The sequence below is a fragment of the Rana temporaria genome, chromosome 4, assembly GCF_905171775.1.
Source record: "Rana temporaria chromosome 4, aRanTem1.1, whole genome shotgun sequence".
NCBI lineage: Eukaryota > Metazoa > Chordata > Amphibia > Anura > Ranidae > Rana > Rana temporaria.
In genome coordinates this window covers 61,198,289-61,223,950 of record NC_053492.1, presented here as the reverse complement: position 1 = coordinate 61,223,950, position 25,662 = coordinate 61,198,289, and the positions used below count along the sequence as shown (strand labels likewise).

The 25,662-nt window shown below is 46.1% G+C and overlaps 1 protein-coding gene across 1 annotated transcript in view; it reads left to right on the top strand.

The window, feature by feature from the left end:
* LOC120936253 (adhesion G protein-coupled receptor F4-like) overlaps positions 1 to 25,662 on the top strand; it is a 330,798-nt gene that overhangs the window by 127,114 nt on the left and 178,022 nt on the right. Inside the window, exons 7-8 of the mRNA XM_040348471.1 lie at positions 12,292 to 12,444; positions 17,369 to 17,548. Of these exons, the coding sequence (XP_040204405.1) occupies positions 12,292 to 12,444; positions 17,369 to 17,548 (333 nt within the window). The remainder of the gene's footprint in view (positions 1 to 12,291; positions 12,445 to 17,368; positions 17,549 to 25,662) is intronic.

Here is a 25,662-nt window from a genome sequence, read left to right as displayed (position 1 = left end):
CCCAGTCCGGTCATCGAGCGTGAGCAGGCCGTAGCTACGCGCTTGGTTGGCCACAACATACCCCCATTGCTCCAGGGGTGGCCGTGAGCTTTATGCTCCGGGGCACACATATGACTGGACTACTGCTGTCTGGATCACAGTGAGCCGTGGCCGACAGCCACTCTGTACTGCTCGGGAATGGGTCTGTCAGGAATGCACCAGCAGTCCTTGCAGGGACAGGTAAGTAGTTATTCTCCTGACTTGGCAGGATGGAATAGCTGGGCATTCCTGGGGGTCTCTTGCCCTCCCTGTCCCTTCCTTCCTCCCTATGCATGCTTGGCCTGCTGTGACCGGGCTGTACCAGTTTGGGTGGCCAGTATTATTTTGTCGATATGCAGACCCTCAAATTGAAAAGCACCTCATCCCATGAAATACAAAAATGAACAAAGGGGGAAATGGGTACCCGAGAACCCTGGGATTATAAGACGGTGCTGATAAAGCGTAGAAGGACACAATAGTTTGAAAAGTAGAAAAGATTTTTTAATAAATTTATACATACAAATAATGAATAAATATTTAGAGAACAAAAGACCAACTGAAGTTTTTAAACATAGACAGACTTCAGTAACGTAGAACAACTTGTTGCAGTTTTAGATCGCTCAACATGTTTCGCTTGTTTGAGCTTCTTCAGGAGTGTTTAGAACTAACTGCAATGGATCAAAAAGAGTCAGTGTAAGACAGGTGGTCAACAGAACAGTGTTAGTAAATACAAATATGCAAATTGATATGACACAGCATATTATTAGCTCTTAACAATGTTGTAATGATTGAACAGGGAATACGTATAAACAATGTAACAATTCCAAAATTGGAGATATTGTGGCAGAAGGGAAGCGCAAAACAACTTACCCCAACATATACGGTTTTAAAATCAATTGCATCTCTCATGGATCAATCAGGATATGTGAAAATCCTGATTAAAAATGAGCCTGGAAGAGCACTTTCACAAGCGATGTGACATTCTGTCCCTAAACCATAATCAATAAAAAGCCAAGAATAAATAAATATTGAAAAGAAATTTTAGGAATTCAGAGAGTCTGAAAGAAGCACATCTCAAAAAAAAAGAAAATTGATGATAATTGTACCTGAAATGATTTAATATAGATGACCGGATCAAGTAACACAGAAAAAGTCCTAAATTGTAGCAATTGGACTGCATAGGAAAAGGCAACCACTGAAGAGCCTCCACTGTACTGGAAAGCATTCCTCAAAATAGAGAGGTCCAGAGTTCCTGTTAAATGAGCAGGAGTAACAATCTAATGGAAAAGAAGACAGAGAAACAGGAATTGATTTTCCCTTTGCTTGTGAAAGTGCTCTTCCAGGCTCATTTTTAATCAGGATTTTCACATATCCTGATTGATCCATGAGAGATGCAATTGATTTTAAAACCGTATATAATTTTGGAATTGTTACATTGTTTATACGTATTCCCTGTTCAATCATTACAACATTGTTAAGAGCTAATAATATGCTGTGTCATATCAATTTGCATATTTGTATTTACTAACACTGTTCTGTTGACCACCTGTCTTACACTGACTCTTTTTGATCCATTGCAGTTAGTTCTAAACACTCCTGAAGAAGCTCAAACAAGCGAAACATGTTGAGCGAACTAAAACTGCAACAAGTTGTTCTACGTTACTGAAGTCTGTCTATGTTTAAAAACTTCAGTTGGTCTTTTGTTCTCTAAATATTTATTCATTATTTGTATGTATAAATTTATTAAAAAATCTTTTCTACTTTTCAAACTATTGTGTCCTTCTACGCTTTATCAGCACCGTCTTATAATCCCAGGGTTCTCAGGTACCCATTTCCCCCTTTGTTCATTTCAGTATGGGTGGCCATTCAAGGGTCCTCTGCTCTTGGGCCACTGCGTGGTTTCAGCCTTCTCGCCCACCTTGGCACCATTTTCTTGTAGCCGCGCTGTGGCACAGGTAGTTACAGCGGGCGGCCATTTTCTAGAAGCTCACGCTCTTTTTTCCTGAGGCGGACGGCGGCCATCTTGGTGTGGTTTTTTAACAGGTTTTGGGCTCTAGTGCTGGAATGGCTGTACGGCGCAGTTCACCTCAGAGACACCCAGACACACACACAGTGTAATGAGGGAGAGCGGACCGCGGCGCTGTACAGCTTCTTGTCAGGGTGATGAGTCCCCTGGGATACCCCTTTGGTCAGTACAGCAAGGAGGGTGGGTCTTTTTTTGTGCACTTGTACCTTGACTATGGTCCCTGCTGACTGTAAAGTGAGCGGGTCAGCATGGCGTCAGAAGCTGGCGCTTCTTTCCCAGACATTCCTGTGGTAGCAACCGGTGCCCCTGCACCTGCAGTTCCTGTGGACGCTTTGTCGGCAGTCCTTGGAACAGGGTGGAAGCGGTGTGTGGGCACAAGGTGGGTAGAAAATGCCCCACCATCTACTGGGGACAGCTCTGACTCTGGTGTGGGCCGGGCTGTGGCCCAGGGCCCTGGTTCTGAGGTATCAGAGGATGCGGACCAGGCCCTTTCGGACAGTGAGGAGGACTCCATTTCCGGGTCAGCGCAAGACAAGGCACTTGTTGGAGCTCTTATCACCGCAGTGCGGGACACTCTTAAGCTGTAGGATACTGCCGGGGCATCGGCCCCTTTTGGGTCCCACAAGCCGGAACGCACTGCTAAGGTGTTTCCTTATGTGACTTATTTTGATAAGTTCGTAGACAAGGAATGGGAGCGACCGCAGAGGACCTTTTCGATCCCAAAACGCATGGCAGTCTGTTACCCTTTTGAGGAGAGCCTTTTAAAAAAGTGGTCATCTCCCCTGTTTGTGGACCCCCTGGTATCTAGGTTAAACAAGGCAACCACGATTCCGGTTGAGGGGACCCCTGAATTTAAGGACACTGCTGACAGGAGGTCCGAAGCAGTGGGCCGGTCCATGTTCATTGCGGCCTATTTTGGTGTCACATACACTTACTGAATGGGCAAAACTTTGCACCAGGAGTTGGAAGAGCATCATGCTCCCCCAGGCTGCGTGGAACTGACTGACCAGTTAGTGCATGGCCGCAAGTATGTCTGCGATGCAGCCCTGGATTCAGCTCCCTTGATCTCCAGAGCCTCACTATCTGCGGTGGTTCTGCGCGCCTGATTTGGCTTAAGGTCTGGTCTGTGGATCAGACTTCCAAGAAAGCTCTTGCTGATTTGCCCTTCCGAAGTTGGAGGCTATTTGGTGCCTCCCTGGATGACATCATAAAGGATGCCACTGGGGGTAAGAGCATGCTCCTCAGTTCAGTAAAGGAAAGGAGCCATGCCTTAGGCCAGGGTCCTCTTTTTCCACGCAGAAGCAGTATTTTCGTCAGTCAGAACCCGCAGGTAGGCGTCCCTAGACCGACAAAGGGCCAGCTGAGGGACAAAAACTTCCCTGGGTTCGCAAGCCAAACAAGCCTGCGAGCAAATCAGCAGGTTTGCCCCCGCCCAACTCTCGGGTGGGGGGGACGTCTGCATGAGTTTGCAGCTTGGTGGACCTCCCTGATTTCCGACCAGTGGGTCTGCCAAGTGGTTTCATCAGGGTACAAGATAGAGTTTCTCTCTTGTCCACCAAATAGATTCTTTCCCTCAAACCTCCCTCTCCTTCCGGCTCATCGGGTCACCCTATTTGGGGCAGTACAGGACTTGCTAAAATGTGGGGTAATCATACCTGTGCCACTGCAGGAAAGGTTTCAGGGTTTCTACTCTGTTTGTGGTCCCAAAGAAGGACGGAGTCCGTCTAATCCTGGACCTCAAAGTCCGCAATGCCTTTGTGAGGGTTCGGAAGTTCAGGATGGAATCAGTTCGCTCTGTGGCCGCGGCACTCCATCCGGGGGATTTTCTGGCATCCTTGGACATCAAGAACACATACTTGTATGCCCCCATTTTCGTCAGGCATCAGAGGTTCCTGCGCTTTGCAGTCGGGGAAGACCATTATCAATTTGTGGCTCTCCCTTTTGGCCTGGCATCAGTGCAAAGGGTTTTCACCAAGGTGCTTGTCCTGATTCTGGCCTTGCTGAGACAGCTAAGAATCGCTATCGTGGGCTACTTGGACGATCTGCTTCTGAGATCTGCTTCAAGCTCAGAATTAGAGGAGGATTTGGTGATTGCCAGTCAGACCCTTCAAGAATTTGGTTGGGTTCTGATCTTCCAGAAGACAGTGGTGGTTCAGACTCAGCGCCTAGAATATATGGGTCTGATTCTAGACTCCTCAGAGGCAGAAGTTTTGGAAAAATTGCAGACTCTTCAGACGGCGGTGAAGCTGTTGGCATGCCACAGGTGGTCGTCGCTGCGCTTTTACATGCAAGTTCTGGGTCTCATGGTAGCCTTCTTCGAGGCGGTACCGTATGCTCAACTCCACACTTGCGTGCAGATGGAGATCCTGTCCAAGTGGGACAAGTCTCCATTGTTCCTAATTGTCAAATCCAGGTGAGCCAACTAGTCAGGACTTCTCTGGTCTGGTGACTGAGATCCCCGGGCCTTCAGTCCAGAAAGTCATTCCTTCCCTTTCACTGGACGGTGATCACGACTGACGCCAGCCTGACCGTTTGGGGGGGAGTTTGGGGTGTTCAGTTGACACAGAGTCGCTGGACACAGGAAGAATCCCGCCTGCCGATCAATGTACTGGAGCTCCGGGCGATCAGGCAATGCCTCTCCACATAGTCACAGAGGCTGCAGGGACGTCTGATCAGGATCCAGTCAGACAACGTCATGGCAGTGGCGTATATCAACCATCAAGGAGGAACAAGAAGCGCAGCGGCAACTTCAGAGGTCACTCACATCTTGCGGTGGGCAGAGAGGAGCGTACCGGCTCAATCGGCCATATACATTCCAGGCATGGACAACTGGCAAGTGGACTACCTCAGTCGTCAGATGCTGGACCAAGGGGAATGGTCACTATACCCGGATGTATTTCACCTCCTTTGCCTAAGATGGGGCATGGTCACTATACCCGGATGTATTTCACCTCCTTTGCCTAAGATGGGGCGAGCCAGACATAGATGTCCTAGCTTCTTGACTCAATTGAAAGGTGTTGAGGTTCGTGGCCAGGTCAAAAGATCCTTGGGCGGACGCGACAGACGCGTTGGTGGCCCCATGGGAACAGTGTCGGCTGATATATGCCTTTCCCCCACTGAAACTGCTTCCTCGTCTGCTCCACAGAGCAGAGTCTGAGGGGTTTCCGATGATCCTAATTGCCCCAGATTGGCCTTGGCGTCCCTGGTACGCCGATCTGGTAAAACTAGTAGCGGATGCTCCCTGGTGACTGCCGTTGCGAGAGGACCTTCTGTCTCAATGTCCCATTCTTCACCATGCTTTACAGTCGCTGGCTTTAACGGCATGGCAGTTGAAAGCCAGATGCTGAGGGAACGAGGCCTATCGGATTTGGTAATCTCCACCATGCTGTGGGCACTGAAGTCATCTTCTCGGAAGATTTACCATCGCACGTGGAAGGCCTACATCTCTATGTGTGAAGAGATTAGGTGGCATCCACGCACATATTTAGTTTCTAGGATCCTGCTGTTTCTACAGCATGGAGTGGATCAGAAACTTGCCCTAGGCACCATTAAGGGGCAGATTTCAGCCTTGGCTGTTTTCTTTCAACGACCCTTGGCGTCCCACTCACTGGTGAGTACTTTTTTTAAAGGGGTTCGACATGTGGCTCCTCTGGTTCGACCACCACTACCTCCATGGGATTTGAATCTGGTGCTCTGTGCTTCAGAAACCTCCCTTTGAGAACATCAGAGAGATTCCTCTCTTGACACTCTCCCAGAAAGTTGCCTTTCTAGTGGCCATTGCATCTGTCGGACGTGTCTCTGAGTTGGTGGCCTTATCTTGTCCCCCTACTTGGTACTCCTTAGAAATAAGGCGGTGCTATGTCCACAGCCTTCATTTCTTCTGAAGGTGGTTTTGGCCTTTCATCTGAATGAGGACTAGTGTTGCTCACGAATATTCGCATTGCGAATATTCGTTACGAATATGGCATATTCGAATATTCGCGAATAACTCGAATTTCGCGGCCAATATTCGCTATTCCGAATATTCGTATTTTTTCAATTTTTTTTTTAAAACAGATCACATCCTAGTGATCTCCATCAACGTCTAAAAGCATTGCTGGTATTAGAGACCCTGGGCCGAGTAGCTAAGCTGAGGCGATCCTTTTATGTTGCCGAATATTCGCAATCACGAATATTCAATTTCCGAATATTCGCGAATACTTTCTCCGCCCTTCTTTTGCATCAGAGCCAATCAGAGTTCTCCTACCACAGTTGTCATAGGAGAGAGTGGAGTGTTTCTGTGCGTTTTTCCAGTGTATCACATCTTCAAAGAATTTTCCATCTTTTGTCCCGTGTCATCATCATTTGCATTTCACCTCTTTAATGAGAATAATAACTGTTTAACATAAAGACATTTAAGAGATGTCAACGTAAACGGTTTACTTGTATTTTCCAAATCTATGGTTATTCAATATTTATTAAACTAATCAATATACAAATTGGTCAAAGTAAACCCTCAAATCTATATAATAATGTATTTATTTTATTAATACCTTGTTAGTTGCAGGGTCCATTACGTAAAACCACACTTTTTCCAAAGGGCAGGTGAAATTGAATGTTTCAAAATTTCGCAATCAATTTCGCATTCGCATTAGCGAAATTTCACAATCAGTTTCGCATTAGCGAAATTTTGCAAACATTTTTTTTTGATAAAATATCACGAATATTCGATTTTAGCGAATATTTCAGGAATATTCGGCTATATATTCGTGATATATCGCGAAATCGAATATGGCGTATTCCGCTCAACACTAATGAGGACATCGTACTTCTATCCTTGTGTCCCCCGCCGTCGCACCCCAAGGAGGCTGCATTACATTCCTTAGACGTGGTAAGTGCTCTGCGAGTGTATCTGTCTGCTACGGCTCCGTTTCGGAGGTCAGACTCACTGTTTGTATCGGTGTCTGGTCCAAAAAATGACCTGGCGGTCTCGTCGGCCACCATTTCTCGGTGGATCAGACAGATTGGGAATCAGGCTTACGCCCTGAAAGGGCAGGCGCCTCCTTTTCCTGTCACGGTGCATTCGACTAGGGCAATTGGTGCTTCCTGGGCTTTCCGACACCAAGCGTCTGTCTCAGAGGCGTGCAAGGCGGCGACCTGGTCGTCCGTTCACACTTTCACTAAGTTTTACAAGGTTGATGTAAGTGCGTCTTTGGATGCTTTCTTTGGCCGCAAAGTTTTGCAGGTGGCAGTTTAAGGTTGCATCTCCTCCATTGAGGAGCTCTGGTATGTTGGGGTGAAGTTTGTTTTTGATTGCTGTTCCCACCCCTCGTTTTATGACAATGCTTGCGGATCTCCCTACAGTCAAGAGTATAAGGAAGCTGTGTCCGTCCATGGACGAAAGTGAAAATAGGATTTTTGTACTCACCGTAAAATCCTTTTCTCTGAAGTCCATGGACGGACACAGCAAGTCCATGGACGGACACAGCAAGTTTTTAAGTTTGTACTGCTTTTTGATGAACTGAGCTGCTCAGTGCAGTGAGAGGGGTTATGACCAAAATGGACCACCCCCTGGGCAGGGCTGTTTCAGCTTTGCTAAAGATTACACGTTTTAACCATTAATATGTCTGCATGGACTTCAGAGAAAAGGATTTTACGGTGAGTACAAAAATCCTATTTTTTAACTTGTAAACACCAAATCTCAGAAAGAGGCTTGGTCCTTATGTGGTTAAGTAAGTGGTGTGGCATTCATGCTAATATGTCATTTAGTAAGTAATTAATGCGAGAGGAGACTGAAGGAGTGAGGTGAGGAGTAGATAGATAGATTTGGATGTCTTCGGCGTATAAGTGGTATTGGAAGCCATGTGTAGTTATCAAGTGACCAAGGGAGGAGGTGTAGATAGAGAAGAGAAGGGGTCCGAGAACAGAGCCTTGGGGACCCCCACAGAAAGGGGCAATGGAGAGGAGGAGACAGAGTTGTAGGTAACACTGAAGGAGCGCTGTGATAGATAGGCAGAGAACCAGGATAGAGTAAAATCTTGGAGGCCAAGGAAATGGAGTTTATTGAGAAGGAGCAGTTGGTCAACAGTACCAAAGGCTGCAGAAAGGTCAAGTAGTAGGAGTATGGAGCACTGGCTGTTGGTTTTAGCAGTTAGTAAATCGTTAGTGAGTTTTTTTAAGGCAGTTTCTGTGAAGTGCTGCGAGCGAAAGCCAGACTGTAAGGGGTCAAGAAGGTTATTGTCACTGAGGTAGGAACTAAGACGGTTGTAGACTAAGCGTTCTAGAAGTTTAGAGGTGAATGGGGTCTTAAGTTGTTCAGGTTGGTGGGGTCCAGTGAGGGCTTTTTAAGTATGGGAGTGATCTGCGCATGTTTTAGAGGGGAGGGAAAGGTGCCACTAGAGAGGGAGAAATTGAAGATGTGAGCAAGGGAGCATAGGATAGAAGAAGAGGGTGGCCATAGTAGTTTTGAAGGAACAGGATCCAAGGGACAATTGGTTAGGTGGGCACCTGAGAAAAGTTTTGTAACCTTTTTAGTAGTAGTCAATTCAAGAGGAGAGTGTTGAATGTGCTGTTAGGCAAGGTATGTTGGGTGGGGAAGATGTGGTGGAGGTGTCCTCACGAATTGCATCAATATTTCCGTTGAAGTGACTGGCAATCTCTTGGGCAGTAAATTCGTGGGTAGAGGGGTGGGGGAAGAAGCAGAGAGTTAAAGGTTAAGAACAGCCTATGGGGACTGGATGACAAGGTATAAATAAGAGAGACAAAGTAGGTTTGTTTGGCAGCATGGAGGCAGGAATTGTATTTTAGAAGGGCAGATTTATATAGGGTGAAGTCTTGCAGGCATTTTGTTTTATGCCACAGTCGTTCAAGAGCACGGCAATGTCTCCTGAGATTTCTAGTGTTGTCAGTTTTCCAGGGTTGTATTGGTGAGGCCTGATTCTGCATGTGGTTAGAGGAGCAAGTGCATCTAGTGATGATGAGAGTGAACTGTTGTAGACAGAGGTGGCCAGGTCAGGACAGGACAGGGGAGAGATTATGCCATATACGGTAGGTGGTCAGTAGCAGAATAAAGAAGAGAAGGGTTAAAGTGGTGAAGGTTCCTGCAAGTAATTGTTTGCTGCTTGGAGGGATGGGTGGTTGAAGGCAATGATACAGTAAAACAGATGAGGTTGTGATCAGTGAGAGGAAAGGGGGTGTTGGTGAGGTTGCCAGGATTGCACAGATGGGAGAATACAAGGTCAAGGGTATTACCATTGGAGTGAGTGGAAGTACTGTATGTGTCAATTGGGTTAGGTCAAAAGAGGAGGTTACGTTGAGAAGTTGAGCTGTAGTTGGGCTGTTAACATTGACAGGAATGTTGAAGTCACCAAGAATTATAGTGGGTATTTCAGAGGAGAGAAAGTAGGGTAGCCAGGCAGCAAAGACATCAAAAAAGTGCGATACCAGTACAGGAGGCCGATAAATTGCTGCAATCCTCAGAGAAATGGGAGAACAGACAAATACAGCGAGAAAAAATGATGTGGTCCAAGGCACCATAGGTAAATGGCCTCCATCCCAAATTTGAACAGAAAAAAGAGCGTTTGGTCAGCGGGAATTTAAATGAGGTCAATCATCATAAGCATATAAGGTATACAGTATTGCTTAACCACTTAACGCCCGCCGCACGACTATTTACGTCCGCAAAATGGCACGGACAGGCAGATGGGCGTGGGGGGGGCGGCTTACCTCGGGGAGCGATCCGGGATGACGGCGCGGCTATTCGTTTATAGCCGCTCCGTCGCGATCGCTCCCCGGAGCTGAAGAACGGGGAGAGCCGTATGTAAACACGGCTTCCCCATGCTTCACTGTGGCGGCTGCATCGATCGAGTAATCCCTTTTATAGCGAGACTCGATCGATGATGTCAGTCCTACAGCCACACCCCCCTTAACTCCCAAACTGCAACTGTCATTTTCACAATAAACAATGCAATTCAAATGCATTTTTTGCTGTGAAAATGACAATGGTCCCAAAAATGTGTCAAAATTGTCCGAAGTGTCCGCCATAATGTCGCAGTCACGAAAAAAATCGCTGATCGCCGCCAATAGTAGTAAAAAAAATTTTTTTTTATAAAAATGCAATAAAACTATCCCCTATTTTGTAAACGCTATAAATTTTGCGCAAACCAATCGATAAACACTTATTGCGATTTTTTTTACCAAAAATAGGTAGAAGAATACGTATCGGCCTAAACTGAGGATTTTTTTTATATATATATATATATATATATATATATATGTTTTTGGGGGATATTTATTACAGCAAAAAGTAAAAAATATTGAATTTTTTTCAAAATTGTCGCTCTATTTTTGTTTATAGCGCAAAAAATAAAAACCACAGAGGTGATCAAATACCACCAAAATAAATTTTATTTGTGGGGAAAAAAGGACGCCAATTTTGTTTGGGAGCCACGTCGCACGACCGCGCAATTGTCTGTTAAAGCGACGCAGTGCCGAATCGCAAAACCTGGCCTGGGCATTTAGCAACAAAATGGTCCGGGGCTTAAGTGGTTAATTAGGTTCCAACACAAAAGGGGGGAGTTACTTCGGGACTTGGAATGAGAGATGTATAACAAAGAGCAGTCTTAGCAAAGAGCATTTTATTATGCCTTGTGATATAATATAAAGCATACTGAATGACAAAAATTGCATCCACAAAATCGCATAAACATGCTACAAATTATATATGCATAATAACACCATGGTACTTGGCATATCGTGGAGTAAGGACAAGTGCTGCACAACATGAACCACTGGAGGGGCTTGATGGTATAATGAGAATCTAGGAGTAAAACAGTATAAAAATAAAATCATCTGTATGAACATCATGCATCTATGTATTCCCAACGCGTTTCATTGGGATATACCAACTCTTCACGGGCGATTGCAATGGTGATCTATAAAGAGACATAACCATATGGTATAATTTTGTAATTAGAATAATATAAATATACAGAACAAGATAAATAACCCTATAAATACTCACATCAACTGTATAGATGTGAGCACAGGACTATAGCCGTTAAAATTGTCTGGCATAGGAGCTGAGGTAGAGACACGTGGACAAATAGGGAGCACTGTGGATTCCCCAATGTGTGAATGTGGAAGACAGTGGGCCAACACTTCTGTGGATTGAGATCAGTGGTATATAATGAATGTATAATATTATTAAGAAGTGTAAAAAAGCCCATGCACCAGCTCAGATGAAAGGACTGAGCAAACACCAAGTATGGAAGTGGGGACAGACAAATACAGTGCATCTCGAAAGAAGAGAGGGATAGAGAGGGAGGGATAGGAAGGACATGGAATGTGCTTTGTGGGGATAGAAGGAATCCAACTCCACCTCCTTTCCGTCCGTTGGGTCTGGGTGAGTGAGTCCAATGGAGGTCACCATGGGAGAGGGCAGCATGAGAAGCTGAGTCTGCATCTGGATGTTCCATTTTTTGCCTAGGTTCACACTGAATGCGGGTTTAGCCAAAGTCGCCAAAAGTAGTGCAGGAACTACCGATTCGGACATTGCTTTTGTCGGCGATAGGCTCCAATTTGGCATGCGATTTGACATGTCAAATCGGCCCGGAGTGAATGAGGGCTTACTGTCATTGTACATTTTCCAGTAGGAGTTATGAGGCTTCCATCTTGGGCTTCATGTTCTGTCGCTGTTGTAGATCTGCTACAGTTCTATTAGCTTAAAAAAGGCAGCCAGTAACTAAGTCTGGTGGGATCCACTATACTATATAGATATTGGGGGTTATTTACGAAAGGCAAATCCACTTTGCACTGCAAGTGCACTTGAAATTGCACTGAAAGTGCGCTTGGAAGTACAGTCGCTGTTAATCTGAGGGGTAGATTAAAAAAAGGGGAAGCTCCGCTGATTTTATTATCCAATCATGTGCAAGCTAAAATGCTGTTTTTCATTTTCCTTGCATGTCCCCCTCAGATCTACAGCGACTGCACTTCCAAGTGCACTTGCAGTGCACTTGAAGTGCAAAGTGGATTTTCCTTTAGTAAATAACCCCCATTGTTTTGGGCGCACCCATCAACTGCTTTCTTACAGACAGGTTTTTGGACAGGGAAATACCATAGTGCTGCTGCTGCTGTTGGCTTTACACCAACGTTTGTTGTAAATTTCCCTGTAAATGGATTTCTTCTGGATGTCTTTTTATGAAAAGTGTGTAATAAAATGTAACTTAGATATAAACATGATATAATTCTGTTCTCAACACAAATTGCAGGGACCAAGACAAGCGATGGAAATTGCAGCATATACACTCTGATCCCCAGCATTAGCTTTTGTCCCTCCCTTGCTGTCAATTGCAACTGTAATTTTACCCGAAATGAAGGCGCAACCCTTTCAAATACAATAAAGGTGAACTACATACAAAGAGGTATGACATTTTGTATTTCTATAAATGTACACAGAGGAAGAGCTTATAGTTCCTGGACCTTCCCTCCGCTCCACTGCCACCCCCCCCCCCAAAAATACATTGTCATCGCTAGGAAGGAGTGAAACTAAAAATTTTTGCTTTACTAACATTTTGGGGAAAACCTGGACATTTTGCTAGCATTTTGCCATTCAGTAAAGAAGGCATGATTAATATGTTTTTTTAAGATGGAGCCTAGGTTTCTTAAAGCTCTTTTTAAAAAATGTGAACCCATTCTGCCGTCAAAAAACATCCCACGTTAATTTAAACTAGAGCTGCACGATTCTGGCTAAAACGAGAATCACAATTTTTTTGCTTAGAATAAAGATCACGATTCTCCCTGCATAACATCATCTTTCACATTATACAATAAAAAAAATTGGGCTAACTTTAATGAATTTAAAAAAAAAACTAAACAGTAAAGTGTATTTTTTCCCAAAAAAATACATTTGAAAGACTGCTGCGCAAATACAGTGTGACATAAAATATTGCAACAACCATCATTTTATTCTCTAGGGTCTCTGCTAAATAAATATATATAATGTTTGGGGGGTTCTAAGTAATTTTCTAGCAAAAAATCCTTTTTGAATTTGGAAACAAGTGTCAGAAAACTTTTTAGTCTTTAAGTGGTTAAACTGACCTCATCTACAGACGGAAGTTCTTCCCTTTGATCAAAGAACGAAATGTTACTTTGTTTATAGTTATCTCTGATGTTGATATAAACTTGTGGCTGCCTGGATTTTTTATTTTTTTTTGTCAGCTGTCAGAAGTGAGCAGAGAACTCTCTGCACTTGTTACATAGAATTGGGGAAAATATTTTTTAAGCTCGGGAGTGGGGTAGAATCGCTATAGTTTTGATTCTTTAACGATTAATCATGCAGCTCTATTGGAAACTTGAGGTTAGATATTGAGGAAACGAGAAACACCATTTCTAACATTTGTTGATAAACAAACCCATGCGTTTGCCATGTCAGCTTTTTTAAAAGAGAAGTATGGATTTGTTTTTTTTTGCAGTTTCATACTTACCTAGATGGATGCAGCATCGGTCCAATGCTGCATCTGTCCCCCGACTGCTCTAATGTTGAAAACCGAGCAATCTAACACCACAGATCACTCGGTTCCCACAGCTCCCCGAGCAGATAGCTGCTGACTGTCATTCACCGCTCTCTGCTCTGCCCCCTCCTCCCTCACTGAAGTGCTGGGCTTTGGAAGGGGGTGGGAGAAGTCGACTTAGGCTTTTAGCAGTCTCCATCCACTGCACCCAAATTTACTTATATCCCCTGACACCAAATGAATCCCCCATCCCCTTGCAGTCAAATCTACTTCCATCTCCTGCAGCCAAATCTACATTCATTCCATGCAGCCAAATCAGCCACCATTCCTTGCAGCCAAAATTGACTTCACTCCCTGCAGCCAAAATTGCCTTTAGTCCCTGCAGCCAGATTGACCTCCATCCCCTAAAAAACAAACCAGGATCCATCCACTGCATCCAAGTTTACTTCTATCCCCTGAAAACAAATTAATCCCCATCCCCTTGCAGTCAAATCTACTTCCATCTCCTGCAGCCTAATAAACTTCTATCTCCTGAAGCCTAATCTACATCCAACTCCTGCAGCCTAATCTACATCCATTCCCTGCAGACAAATTGGCCTCCATTCCCTGCAGACAAATTGGCCTCCATTCTCTGCAGACAAATTGGCCTCCATTCCCTGCAGACACATTGGCCTCCATTCCCTGCAGACACATTGGCCTCCATTCCCTGCAGACACATTGGCCTCCATTCCCTGCAGACACATTGGCCTCCATTCCCTGCAGACACATTGGCCTCCATTCCCTGCAGACAAATTGGCCTTCATTCCCTGCATCCAAATGGACCTCCATCCCCTTTCGCCAAGTCTACCTTTATCTACTGCAGACAAATTCACCTCCATTCCCTGCTTCCAAATTTACTTCCATCGCCTGAAATCAAATCAATCCCCACTCCCTTCAGTCCAATCATCCTCTATCCCCTGCAGACTAATCTACCTCCATCCCCGGTAGCCATATTCACCTCCATCCCCTTGAGGTGATTCTAGCTATATTAGTGCACTTTTAACAAAAACGGTTGAGTGCTGTTCATGATACTTATTTATTTGCACAAGCATTACAAATTTCAGGACAAGCTTTTAGGGTGGTACAGTACATGTTTTATGTTAAATGCCAAAATTAAAACAAAAGGTGTGGGGTCCCCCCAAAATCTATACCAGACTCTTATCCGAGGTAGCCACCCCCAACCATACCAGGGACATACCTTCAACATGGGGGGTGGGTGGGTTCTTTGGGGTGTTGATGGGGACAAGGGCCTCATCCCCACAACTCTGGGCTGTGGTTGTGGAGGTCTGCGGGCAGAGGACTTAATTAAATCTGGAAGATCCCACCCCCTCCTATGTGAAGGAGTATGGGGTACATAGTATCCCTACCCATTCACCAAAAAAGTGTCAAAAAGTAATAAAAACACAGACAGATTTTGACAACTCCTTGATTAAAAAAAAAAAAAAAAACCTGTTTCCCCCAATGTAAATCCATCATTGATCATAATGCCCACCACACCTGAAAAAGAGAAAAAAGATTGCTCCCCCATCAACTAAAGCGAACCGCTAACTGCCTGGTTTGCCGTTTGATAGTTCTTCTGTAGGTAAGGGCGGGCCCAACTGGCGACATCACCTGGTGGCATCACCCCCTTGTGATGTCACCGACCCTCTGTGTTGTCACAAGGGGGGTGGTGTCACCAAGTGATGTTGCCAGGGGGCTCTGCCCCTCACCAATATAAGAACTGTCAGACGGCAAGCCAGGTATTCAGTCGTGTGCCTTAGTTGACGACGGAGCAGTTTTTGTTTTCTTTTTTGGGTCTGGTTGTGGCATCAGCGTTATGATTGACGATGGATATACATCAGGTGATACCGTTTTTTTTTAGTTTTTTAATAAAAGAATTGTCAAATACTGTCTCTGTAAATTGGTAAATAGGAAGGGTACCATATACCCCATACTCATTCACTTGGGGGGGGGGGGGCCCTTCTTAAACATGGGGACAAGGTTCTTTGGGGCTGGGGGAGCACCCCTAATGTTGAGGGCATGTGGCCTGGTATGGTTCAGGAGGAGGGGGGGCTCACCCCTTTTCCTGGCCTGTCAGGCTGCATGATTGGATAAGGGTCTGGTTACATTTTGGCGTGGGGTTCACCTTAAAATCCACTTCAGAATCAAAGGGCCTGGTATAGTTCGGGGGGGGGGGTCGCTTGCTCGCCCCCTTCCCTGACCTGTCCCACTGCATGCTTGGATAAGGGTCTGGTATGAATTTGGGCCACATGCGTTTTTTTTTAATTTGGTGTGGGGATACCCTTAAAATCAACATCAGAACCAAAGGACCTGGTATGGGCTGGGGGGACCCCCGCTCCGTTTTTTTTTTTACTTTTTAATTGCCGGCAATGTTTTTTTTTTCATTCAGCTGTCAGTGGAAAAGCTGATTGATAGTGAATGATTCATCGGTTGTTAAGGATGCCGCGGCGGACTTCCCGTCCTGCTCCTTAACAACCAGCTATTCACTGCGTCCTGATTGGGCAAAGCTTTTCCCAATCAGGGTTCAGAATGCACTGTGCAGGGCAGAGTGAACACCTGCTTAACACCCTGCAAATTTGGGTGTTCGCAGAGTAGGCGAACAGGCAATGTTTGGGCCGAATTTTGCTCTGCCCAACTTTAGTTAAGAGCATGTCGATTTAAGTAGGCGATACATGTGGTAATTATAAGTCAATTTCAACCACTTTTGGTTGACCAGGACAGTGGCGGCTGGTGCTCAAAATTCTTGGGGGGCGCAAACAAACAAAAAAAAAACAATTGCAGCTTCACTGTGCCCATCAAACGCAGCTACTGTGCTCATCAATTGCCGCCACTGTGCCCATCAAACGCAGCCACTGTGCCATCAAATGCAGCCACTGTGCCCATCAATTGTCACCACTTTGCCATGCCATCAATTGTCGCCACTGTGCCATCAATTGTCGCCACTGTGCCATCAATTGTCACCACTGTGCCATGCCATCAATTGTCACCACTGTGCCATGCCATCAAACGCAGCCGCTGTGCCCATCAATTGTCGCCACTGTGCCATGCCATCAATTGTCGCCACTGTGCCATGCCATCAATTGTCGCCACTTTGCCCATCAATTGCCGCCAGTTTGCCCCTCAAAAACCGCCAGTTTGCCCTGTAAAATGCTGCCAGATTTCCCCCTCAAATACCATTAAATTGCCTCCCCCCCGCCTGGCACTTAACTTTCTCAGGTCAGCCATCCTCCCTCCACTGTCCCTCGATGTCTTCTCCTGCCCTCAATGTCGCTTCAGCCAATCAGGTTACCAGTAACCAGACCCGGTGAACCTGATTGGCTGAGATGCATGTCAGTGTTAACCAGGGAACGCACACCCTATGCGTCCCCTGATTAACTATTTGTAAGCCGATTACAGCCCACAGGCTTTAATCGGGAAGCCTATCAGAGCCGCTGGCTCTGATAGTCACTTCCAAAGCCAACCAACTGCTGTTATTCAGATGGCCGACGCTGACCAGGGGGCCGGTCATCTGAATAGTGGGCGACAGCGGTGCCGGTGACAATACATAGATTCAAACAATGCAAGAATCTATGTATTGTTGACTGGACCAGGAAATGTGATCAAATGTAATTGGCAGAAATGAGGCACTCTACCCCCAGATTTGAAACTGGGCAGTTAATCGACAGCTGCAATACAAGTTTTTTTTTTATAATTAAACTAATGTAGCCACTATATCCAAGGACTGTCAAGATGCAATATGTTACATTTCTGTTCTTGGGTTTAATTAATGTAACACATTTATTTCTGTTTCCCACAGCCATCATCAGTTTCACACCATCATTGTCATCATATGATATATCAGCTGGCAAAAGTTTGACAATAATTTGCAATACCAACAGTCCAGTCAGTTCTACAGCCTGGGCAAAAGGCACCCTCACTAATATTGTAGACAGTGACAATACATTAAATGCAAGTATTGCAACAACAGCCTGGTCCGGTGAGTGAACATGACAATTTATGTTTGATACATAAAGTAGTATTTTTTATATATTTTTTATATTTTTTTAGCTGATCAAATACATACAATGTGCTCATTGGGGTTGGTTTACTAAAGCAAGAGAGACTGTCCATACTTAGTGAATAAGTATAGCTAAGTTCCCTTCAATCATACTGCCAAACAAAAATATTTTTTCCCCCCTGTTTAAGACTAGGTCCCGGATTCAGATAGGTGATACGATGGTGTATCTCCTGATACGCCGTCGTATCTCTGAGTCCGGCCGTCGTATCTATGTGCCTGATTCAGAGAATCAGTTACGCATAGATATCTCTAAGATCCGACAGGTGTAAGTGTCTTACACCGTCGTATCTTAGGCTGCAATTACAGGCTGGCCACTAGGTGGCGCTTCCGTATGTTTACGCAAGGAATATGCTAATTAGGTAGATACGGCGATTCAGAAACGTATGTCCCGTCGGCGCATTTTTTTACGTTGTTTACGTTCGGCTTTTTTCGGCGTATAGTTACCCCTGCTATATGAGGCGTAGCTAATGTTAAGTATGGCCGTCGTTCCCGAGCCGAGTTTTGAAATTTTACGTCGATTGCGTAAGTCGTTCGCGAATAGGGCTGGAGGTAATTTACGTTCACGTCGAAAGCAATGACATTTTGCGGCGGATTTTCGAGCATGCGCACTGGGATTTTTTCACAAACGGCACATGCACCATTAAAAAAAACTTAAAATACGCGGGGTCAACTCAAATTTGAATAAAACATGCCCCCAACATCCCCATTTGAATTATGCGGGCTTACGCCGCCACACATACGTTACGCCGCCGTAACTAAGGGCGCAAGTTTTTTCTGAATACAGAACTTGCGCCCAAAGTTAGAGCGGCGTAACGTATCGGAGATACGTTACGCCAGCAGAAAGATGCCTGCATCTTTCTGAATCTGGCCCTAGGTGTTCTAAGCGGATACAGCTTCACTTTATTACTAAGCCATTCACTTTGCAAATTGGATAGCTTCCACGTCTTTAACCACTTGCCGACCTCCTCATGTAGATATACGTCAGCAGAATGGCACGGACAGGCACATGTACGTACCTGATTTTTTATTACTAGTAATGGCAGCGATCAGCGATTTTTATCAGTACTGCAACATTATGACGGACACATCAGACACTTTTGGCACATTTTTGGGACCATTGGCATTAATATACAGCGATTAGTGCTATAAATATGCACTGATTAATGTATAAATGTCATTGGCAGGGAAGGGGTTAACACTAGGGGGAGATCTAGGGGTTAACTGTGTTCCCTCTCTGTGTTCTAACTGTAGGGGGGATGGGAGTTACTAGGGCAAGAGAGAGATCGGTGTTCATACAGCTATGAGCAAACGTTCAGTCTCCTGTCCCCTGAGAGAACCGTGATCTGTGGGTTTACACCCACAGATCACTGTTCTCGCTCTGTCTTGAGCGATAGTGGGTGCCCGGCGGGCGCCGCGCCTGCCGGGCACTCGGATCGGCTCCTCGTGCATGCTGCGGGCGTGCGTGCGCACCTGTGGTGGCATTCACGCCCCTAGTGGCCAAAAGGCAATGCAACGTAAGGTAACGTTTCGCCCAGCTGAGCCATTCTGCCACCATTACTGCGGCGGCTGGTCGGCAAGTGGTTAAAGAAAAGCTCGACCTTTCCCATTAAAAAGCAAAACAAGAAAACAAATCATACATTCTTTCTTTGAGTTTGTATCTTTTATTTTGTTTTTGTATATACTGTACTTCAATGTAAAGCCAAGTGTATCTAAAGCCTGGACCTGTGAAGATTCACTGGGGTTGACTTACTGAGGGCTATAATGAGTTAGTTCAGTTTCTGAATATTTAAAAGTTTGTGAACAATGCTGTAAACCACACTGAAGGCTTTGGTTGGGTTGGGGGGTTATCTTATTATTTAAAGGGTCACTAAAGGAAAAATAATTTTAAGCTAAATAGCTTCCTTTACCTTACTGCAGTCCTGGTTTCATGTCCTCATTGTTAGTTTTTGCTCTAATCCTTCTCTGTTCTGAACACTTCCTGGTTGTCTGTTTCCTGATGAAAAAAGTCATGGGAGCGTTCTCTCTGTGGTCACTAATTAAGGAGGTGTGATTACTGTGTGTCTAAAACCCCTCAACACCAATTAGTTTCGTTTTCCAAACCATCACTGCCCTGTATTGGCTCTGTGCAGCAGAGCAGCAGGAAACATGCAGAAACGAAACTGAAACTGCAGGCACATTATATGATTGATTTTTTATCTATTTTTAATCATTTTTAAAAGGAATCAGTTAACTGTTATGTCTCTATACCCTGTAACCAGTCATTTCAGCAAAAAAATGTTCTCCTTTACAACTCCTTTAATTCTGGACATTTGTAGGGCTAATAAGCAAGCTATAATAAAACAAAAGACTTAAAGTTATACTAAAGTCTAAAAAAAAATTTTTTTTTAAAGATAGCAAACATGTTTTACTTACGGTACCTGCTCCATGCATTGGTTGTGCACAGAGCAGCCCCGATCCTCCTCTTCTCGGGGCCCTCTTCGGTGCTCCTGGTCCCTCCCACCTGTTGAGTGCCCCCACAGCAGGCAGTTTGCTATAGCGGTACCTGAGCCAAGCTGCAGCACCGTGTGTTCATTCAGACATAGACCTGTGGACTGGCCTCACCCTACCCCCTTTCTCTCCACATTAGAAAAAAAGCTATACAGTTTCCTACATGAGATTGATAGCTCTCCCTAACACACCTTTCACATGTCAGGGGTGGGGGCAGGGAACAAATAAAGCCCCCCCAAAACCAAAAACACACCGTTGCCCCTGAATGCCTGCAAATCTCCTATCAACGCCCTCTGGAGTGTGGGGGGGGGGGGCAGTAGACAGTGCCACAAGTGTGACAGGAGCCTAACAGATCCAACACACTGACAATGGGGGTTATTTATGAAAGGCAAACCCACTTTGCAGTACAAGTGCACACTACAAGTGCAAAGTGAACTTGGAAGTGCTCTCGCTGTAGATCTGAGGGGGACATTCAAGGAAAATAAAAAACAGCATTTTAGCTTGCAAATGATTGGATGATAAAATCAGCAGAGCTTCCCCTCATTTCAGATCTACCCCTCAGATCTACAGCGACTACACTTCCAAGTTCACTTTCAGTGCAATTTCACGTGCACTTTGCACTTGTAGTTTGCACCAGGGCCATCTTAATAGCATCATGGGCCCCTGGGCAAAGTGATGCTATGGGGCCCCTACAAGGTTGCCCCAATTTACGCACCTACTCTCAAGAATGAAAGTACAATATTTCTAATTTACAGCGTGTCACTTGCCACGTGTCATGCTGGTAGTTGTAGTCCCCCTGTCATTCTGGTAGTTGTAGTCCCCCTGTCATTCTGGTAGTTGTAGTCCCCCTGTTATTCTGGTAGTTGTAGTCCCCCTGTCATGTTGGTAGTTGTAGTCCCCCTGTCATTCTGGTACTTGTAGTGAGTACTCCATGTCATTCTGGTAGTTGTAGTCCACCGGTCATGTTTGTAGGGGTAGTCCCCCTGTCATGTTGGTATTCCCCCTGTCATGCTGGTAGTTTTAGTCCACCTGTTATGTTGGTAGTTGTAGTCCCCCTGTCATTCTGGTACTTGTAGTGAGTACTCCCTGTCATTCTGGTAGTTGTAGTCCCCCCTGTCATGCTGGTAGTTTTAGTCCGCCTGTCATGTTGGTAGTCCATCTGTCATGCTGGTAGTTGTAGTCCCCCTGTCATGTTGGTAGTCCCCCTGTAATGCTGGTAGTGGTAGTCCCCCTGTCATGTTGGTAGTCTCCCTGTCTTGCTGGTAGTTGTAGTCCCCCTGTCAAGCTGGTAGTTGTAATCCACCTGTCATGCTGGTAGTTGTAGTCCACCTGTCATGTTGGTAGTCCATCTGTCATGCTGGTAGTTGTAGTCCACCCGTCATGTTGGTAGTCTACCTGTCATGCTGGTAGTTGTAGTTCATCTGTCATGTTGGTAGTCCCCCTGTAATGCTGGTACTGGTAGTGGTAGTCCCCCTGTCATGTTGGTAGTCTCCCTGTCATGCTGGTAGTTGTAGTCCCCCTGTCAAGCTGGTAGTTGTAGTCCCCCTGTCATGCTGGTAGTTGTAGTCCATCTGTCATGTTTGTAGTGGTAGTCCCCCTGTCATGTTGGTAGTCCCCCTGTCATGCTGGTAGTTGTAGTCCTCCTGTCATGTTGGTAGTCCCCCTGTCATGCTGGTAGTTTTAGTCCACCTGTCATGCTGGTAGTTGTATTCCCCCTGTCATGCTGGTAGTTTTAGTCCACCTGTCATGTTGGTAGTTGTAGTCCCCCTGTCATAGTTGTAGTCCCCCTGTCATGCTGGTAGTTGTAGTCCACCTGTCATGTTTGTAGTCCACCTGTTATGCTGGTAGTTGTAGTGCCCCTGTCATGTTGGTAGTCCCCCTGTCATGTTTGTAGTCCCCGTGTTATGCTGGTAGTGGTAGTCCCCTGTCATGTTTGTAGTCCCCCTGTCATGCTGGTAGTTTTAGTCCCCCTGTCATGTTGGTAGTTGTAGTCCACCTGTCATGTTGGTAGTCCCCCTGTCATGCTGGTAGTTGTAGTCCCCCCTGTCATGTTTGTAGTCCCCCTGTCATGTTGGTAGTTGTAGGCCCCCTGTCATAGTTGTAGTCCCCCTGTCATTCTGGTAGTTTTAGTCCACCTGTCATGTTGGTAGTCCCCCTGTCATGCTGGTAGTTGTAGTCCCCCTGTTATGCTGGTAGTGGTAGTCCCCCTGTCATGTTGGTAGTCCCCCTGTCATGTTCGTAGTTGTAGTGCCCCTGTCATGTTGTAGTTGTAGTCCCCCTGTCATGCTGGTAGTTGTAGTCCCCCCTGTCATGCTGATAGTTGTAGTCCACCTGCCACGTTGGTAGTCCTCCTGTTATGCTTTTAGTTGTAGTCTCCCTGTCATGTTGGTAGTTGCAGTCCCCCTGTCAAGCTGGTAGTTGTAGTCCCCATGTCATTCTGGTAGTTGTAGTCCCCCTGTTAGGCTGGTAGTTGTAGTCACTCACCCTCTGCAGCTCCCTCTCGATCTACCGACTTTGGTGATGATATTTTCCCTCACAACATACTCCGAGTCCACCGCTGCTAGCACCTGGGGTGGAGATCACCGGACCCCGCGTGTCACCAGGTGACCACTGCTCTGTGGTGGGTGGAGTCAGGATGGGCAGGGTGCCTCTCTGAGATATTGGGTGAAGGGAGGAGGAGGAGCAGGATTCCCCTCTGTGGTGGGTGGGGTCAGGGAGGGGCAGGGTGGTGCTCTGTGGTGGGCGGAGTCAAAAGGGCGGCAGGATGCTGCTTGGTAATGGTCCGAGAAGGGAGGAGGAGCAGGGTTCCTCTCTGTGGTGGGATGGGTTAGGGAGGGGCAGGGTGGCACTCTGTGTGTGGGGAGACAGTTTGCCTGACGAAGGGGGCGGGACACCTGATTGGCTCGCCCATCCCTGAAATCAGAGGCAGAATTTGACAGCTACACTTGTCTCATTGAAGTCGGTGGTACCTCAGCCTGCTTTCCCAGTACTAATTTCTGCGTCCCTCGAGCACACCAACTGACACGACATTCAACCTGCTAGTGCTATTTGTCTGACTCTAATGGGGCCCAAGGTGAACGTGGTGCCCACGGGCTGTGCCCAGGGGTGCCCGCTCAGTAAGACGGCCCTGGTTTGCACTTGTAGTGCAAAGTGGATTTGCCTTTTGTAAATAACCCCCAATGTACTGTAGCTGCTGTCAGCCTTTACTTTTATAGAAAAGGGTCTGGGCTTTCCATTATTTCAAATTATTGTCTCTTCTGGCCCATGACCAGGGGCAAAGCTATGCCCTGCATTATAAGTGTAGCGCTACCCCCGAAGGAGCCGGTGATTGTTATGGGATCGGCGTATTAAGTTACCTTGCAGTGTGTCTAGGGGTGATAGCAGTGAGCCAAAACAGTGAGCGAATGTCCAGACAGTGAATAAAGTTTTTTCCAATGCTTTATTTCCAGGCCAACACTGCCAACATCAACAATAAGTGGGAAGACCAGGTTGATGAAGAAAAGAATAACCTTGCAGTATCAGGCCTGGATATTAGTTGAGCAGCCCTTGCTCAATAGAGTACCAAAATATTACTCGTCACCACTCTTAGCTGGAGTGGGTAAAGTGCCCCCGGACAGACCCCTCTCACAAGCCTGGCAGCCAAAGCGTCTCTTAGGATTTTCTGTGAGGAACAGGCCTCTCTCACAGACCTGGCTCTAGGGCCTCTGCCACAGGCCAATTACTTTAGGTGAGCTAAATGGATGAACAGAGCAAATCCTCCCAGTGTATTTTTAGCATAGGTCACCGGGTGACAGCAAAGCGTACCTGTCAGCATTCCGGTCACCAGATCCCCAAATCGGGCGGCACCCAGCCTGGAATCCTCTCAATAGAACCGGGAATCCAGTAGATCACTGGAGTCCCCTTTTACCTCCGGATGAGGTTTGGTGTAGCCTGCAATTTTGGCCAGGTGGGCCACGCTGGCGGGGTCCATGGATGCGCGCACCCTAAGGCTGGGTTCACACTACTACACTACTTTCATCCTACTTTGCTCTGTGTTCAATGTTTCCCTATGAGAGCGTCTTGTAGCGTCCTACACAAGTCGGTCCGACTTTGAAAATGCTCCCTGTACTACTTTTGGTCCTACATTGATCCTACTTCAGGCCCATTGAATATCATTGAAGTCGGACCAAAGTATCCTGTTCATGAAAGTAGGATGGATGTAGGACCAATGTAGGATAAATGTAGGACCAATGTAGCAGAGCAAAGTAGGATGAAAGTAGTGTAGTAGTGTGAACCCAGCCTGAACGTGGATGCCGCACCTGGAACCGGGACCTCACGAAGATTTTAGAACACATGACACCTGTCACAGATATACCCTTCCCCAGCATGCCCCACGAGGGAAAAACTCCTCTAATTGGCTGCTGAGGAAAACTCACTCTGCCAGAACCCCACTGGTGCCAACTGCTGGCCAGGGATGGTAATGCATACCTGGAGCACAGACTGACCCAGTGGACTTTTCTGGAATGACAGAAGTCATAACTTAAGTAAATTGTGAATGGGAGCAAAGTAAGTCTCCCATTCCCCACTAACGTCAGCGTAGTGCCCATCCTGAAAGTGAGGGGGCGCTACATAAGTTGTTCCTTATTTCTGGTAGTGAAGTCAAAATTTTGTGACTTGTGGATTTTGAAAATCCTGGGGATTTGGCACAAACCTGTGTTAGCAGCTAACCAGAAACCAATTCCTAAACATGAGCAGAGGGAGCATATTCCAATGGGAACAATCCTTCCAATGACAACTGTTTCCTTGACTGCAGAGGTATTCTCTCACTCCCTGTTATTTCTATAGGACAGGGAGATATGGAAAATCTCCACAATGGCACACGATGGGGGCGTTATCCATTTCCTACTGTAGCACTAACCCCGGAGGAGCTGCTGGTTGGTTTCGGGTGGCATGATTACCTCATGGCTCCCCGAATTCCTAGGGGTGAATGATGCATATTGCATTTGGTAGAAGTAAAGGAATGTCCGCAACAGGTGCTCTTTGCTGTGCTCTTTATTACCCAGCCGGGTAAAAACAATAAACTTGTGGTGAGGAAAGTCAATTTGAAGGAGAAAGGAGAACAGCAGATTCAGGCGTGATAATAGGGAAACAGTCCTGCTCCCAAGCGTAACACTTCTCTGCGCCACTCCCACCTGAGTGGGTTTAGTGTACCCGGACAGGCCTCTCTCTCTCTCGCCCAGAAGCGATTCAGTTCGCATGCGCCGCGCTTTATAAGTTTTTCATTCATTCATTCATTCTCACTGACCTGGCAACCGGAGTATCACTCGAACATTTGTAGGATAAAGTCCCTGCCACAGACCCTCCTTGGTGAACTTCAGAGAGACACCCCTGCCACAGGCCCTCTCTGACTTGTAGTTATGGAGGCAATCCTCCTTAGATAAATGACGCCTGGATCTCCTTCAACTTGTCGCTCAGGTACCGACTGACAGGTGATCAATCCTTCAGTGTCCGGCTACCTTGATCCCCGGTGGTTTGTCAAGGCCCTTTTGGATCGCCAGCCTGTCAAT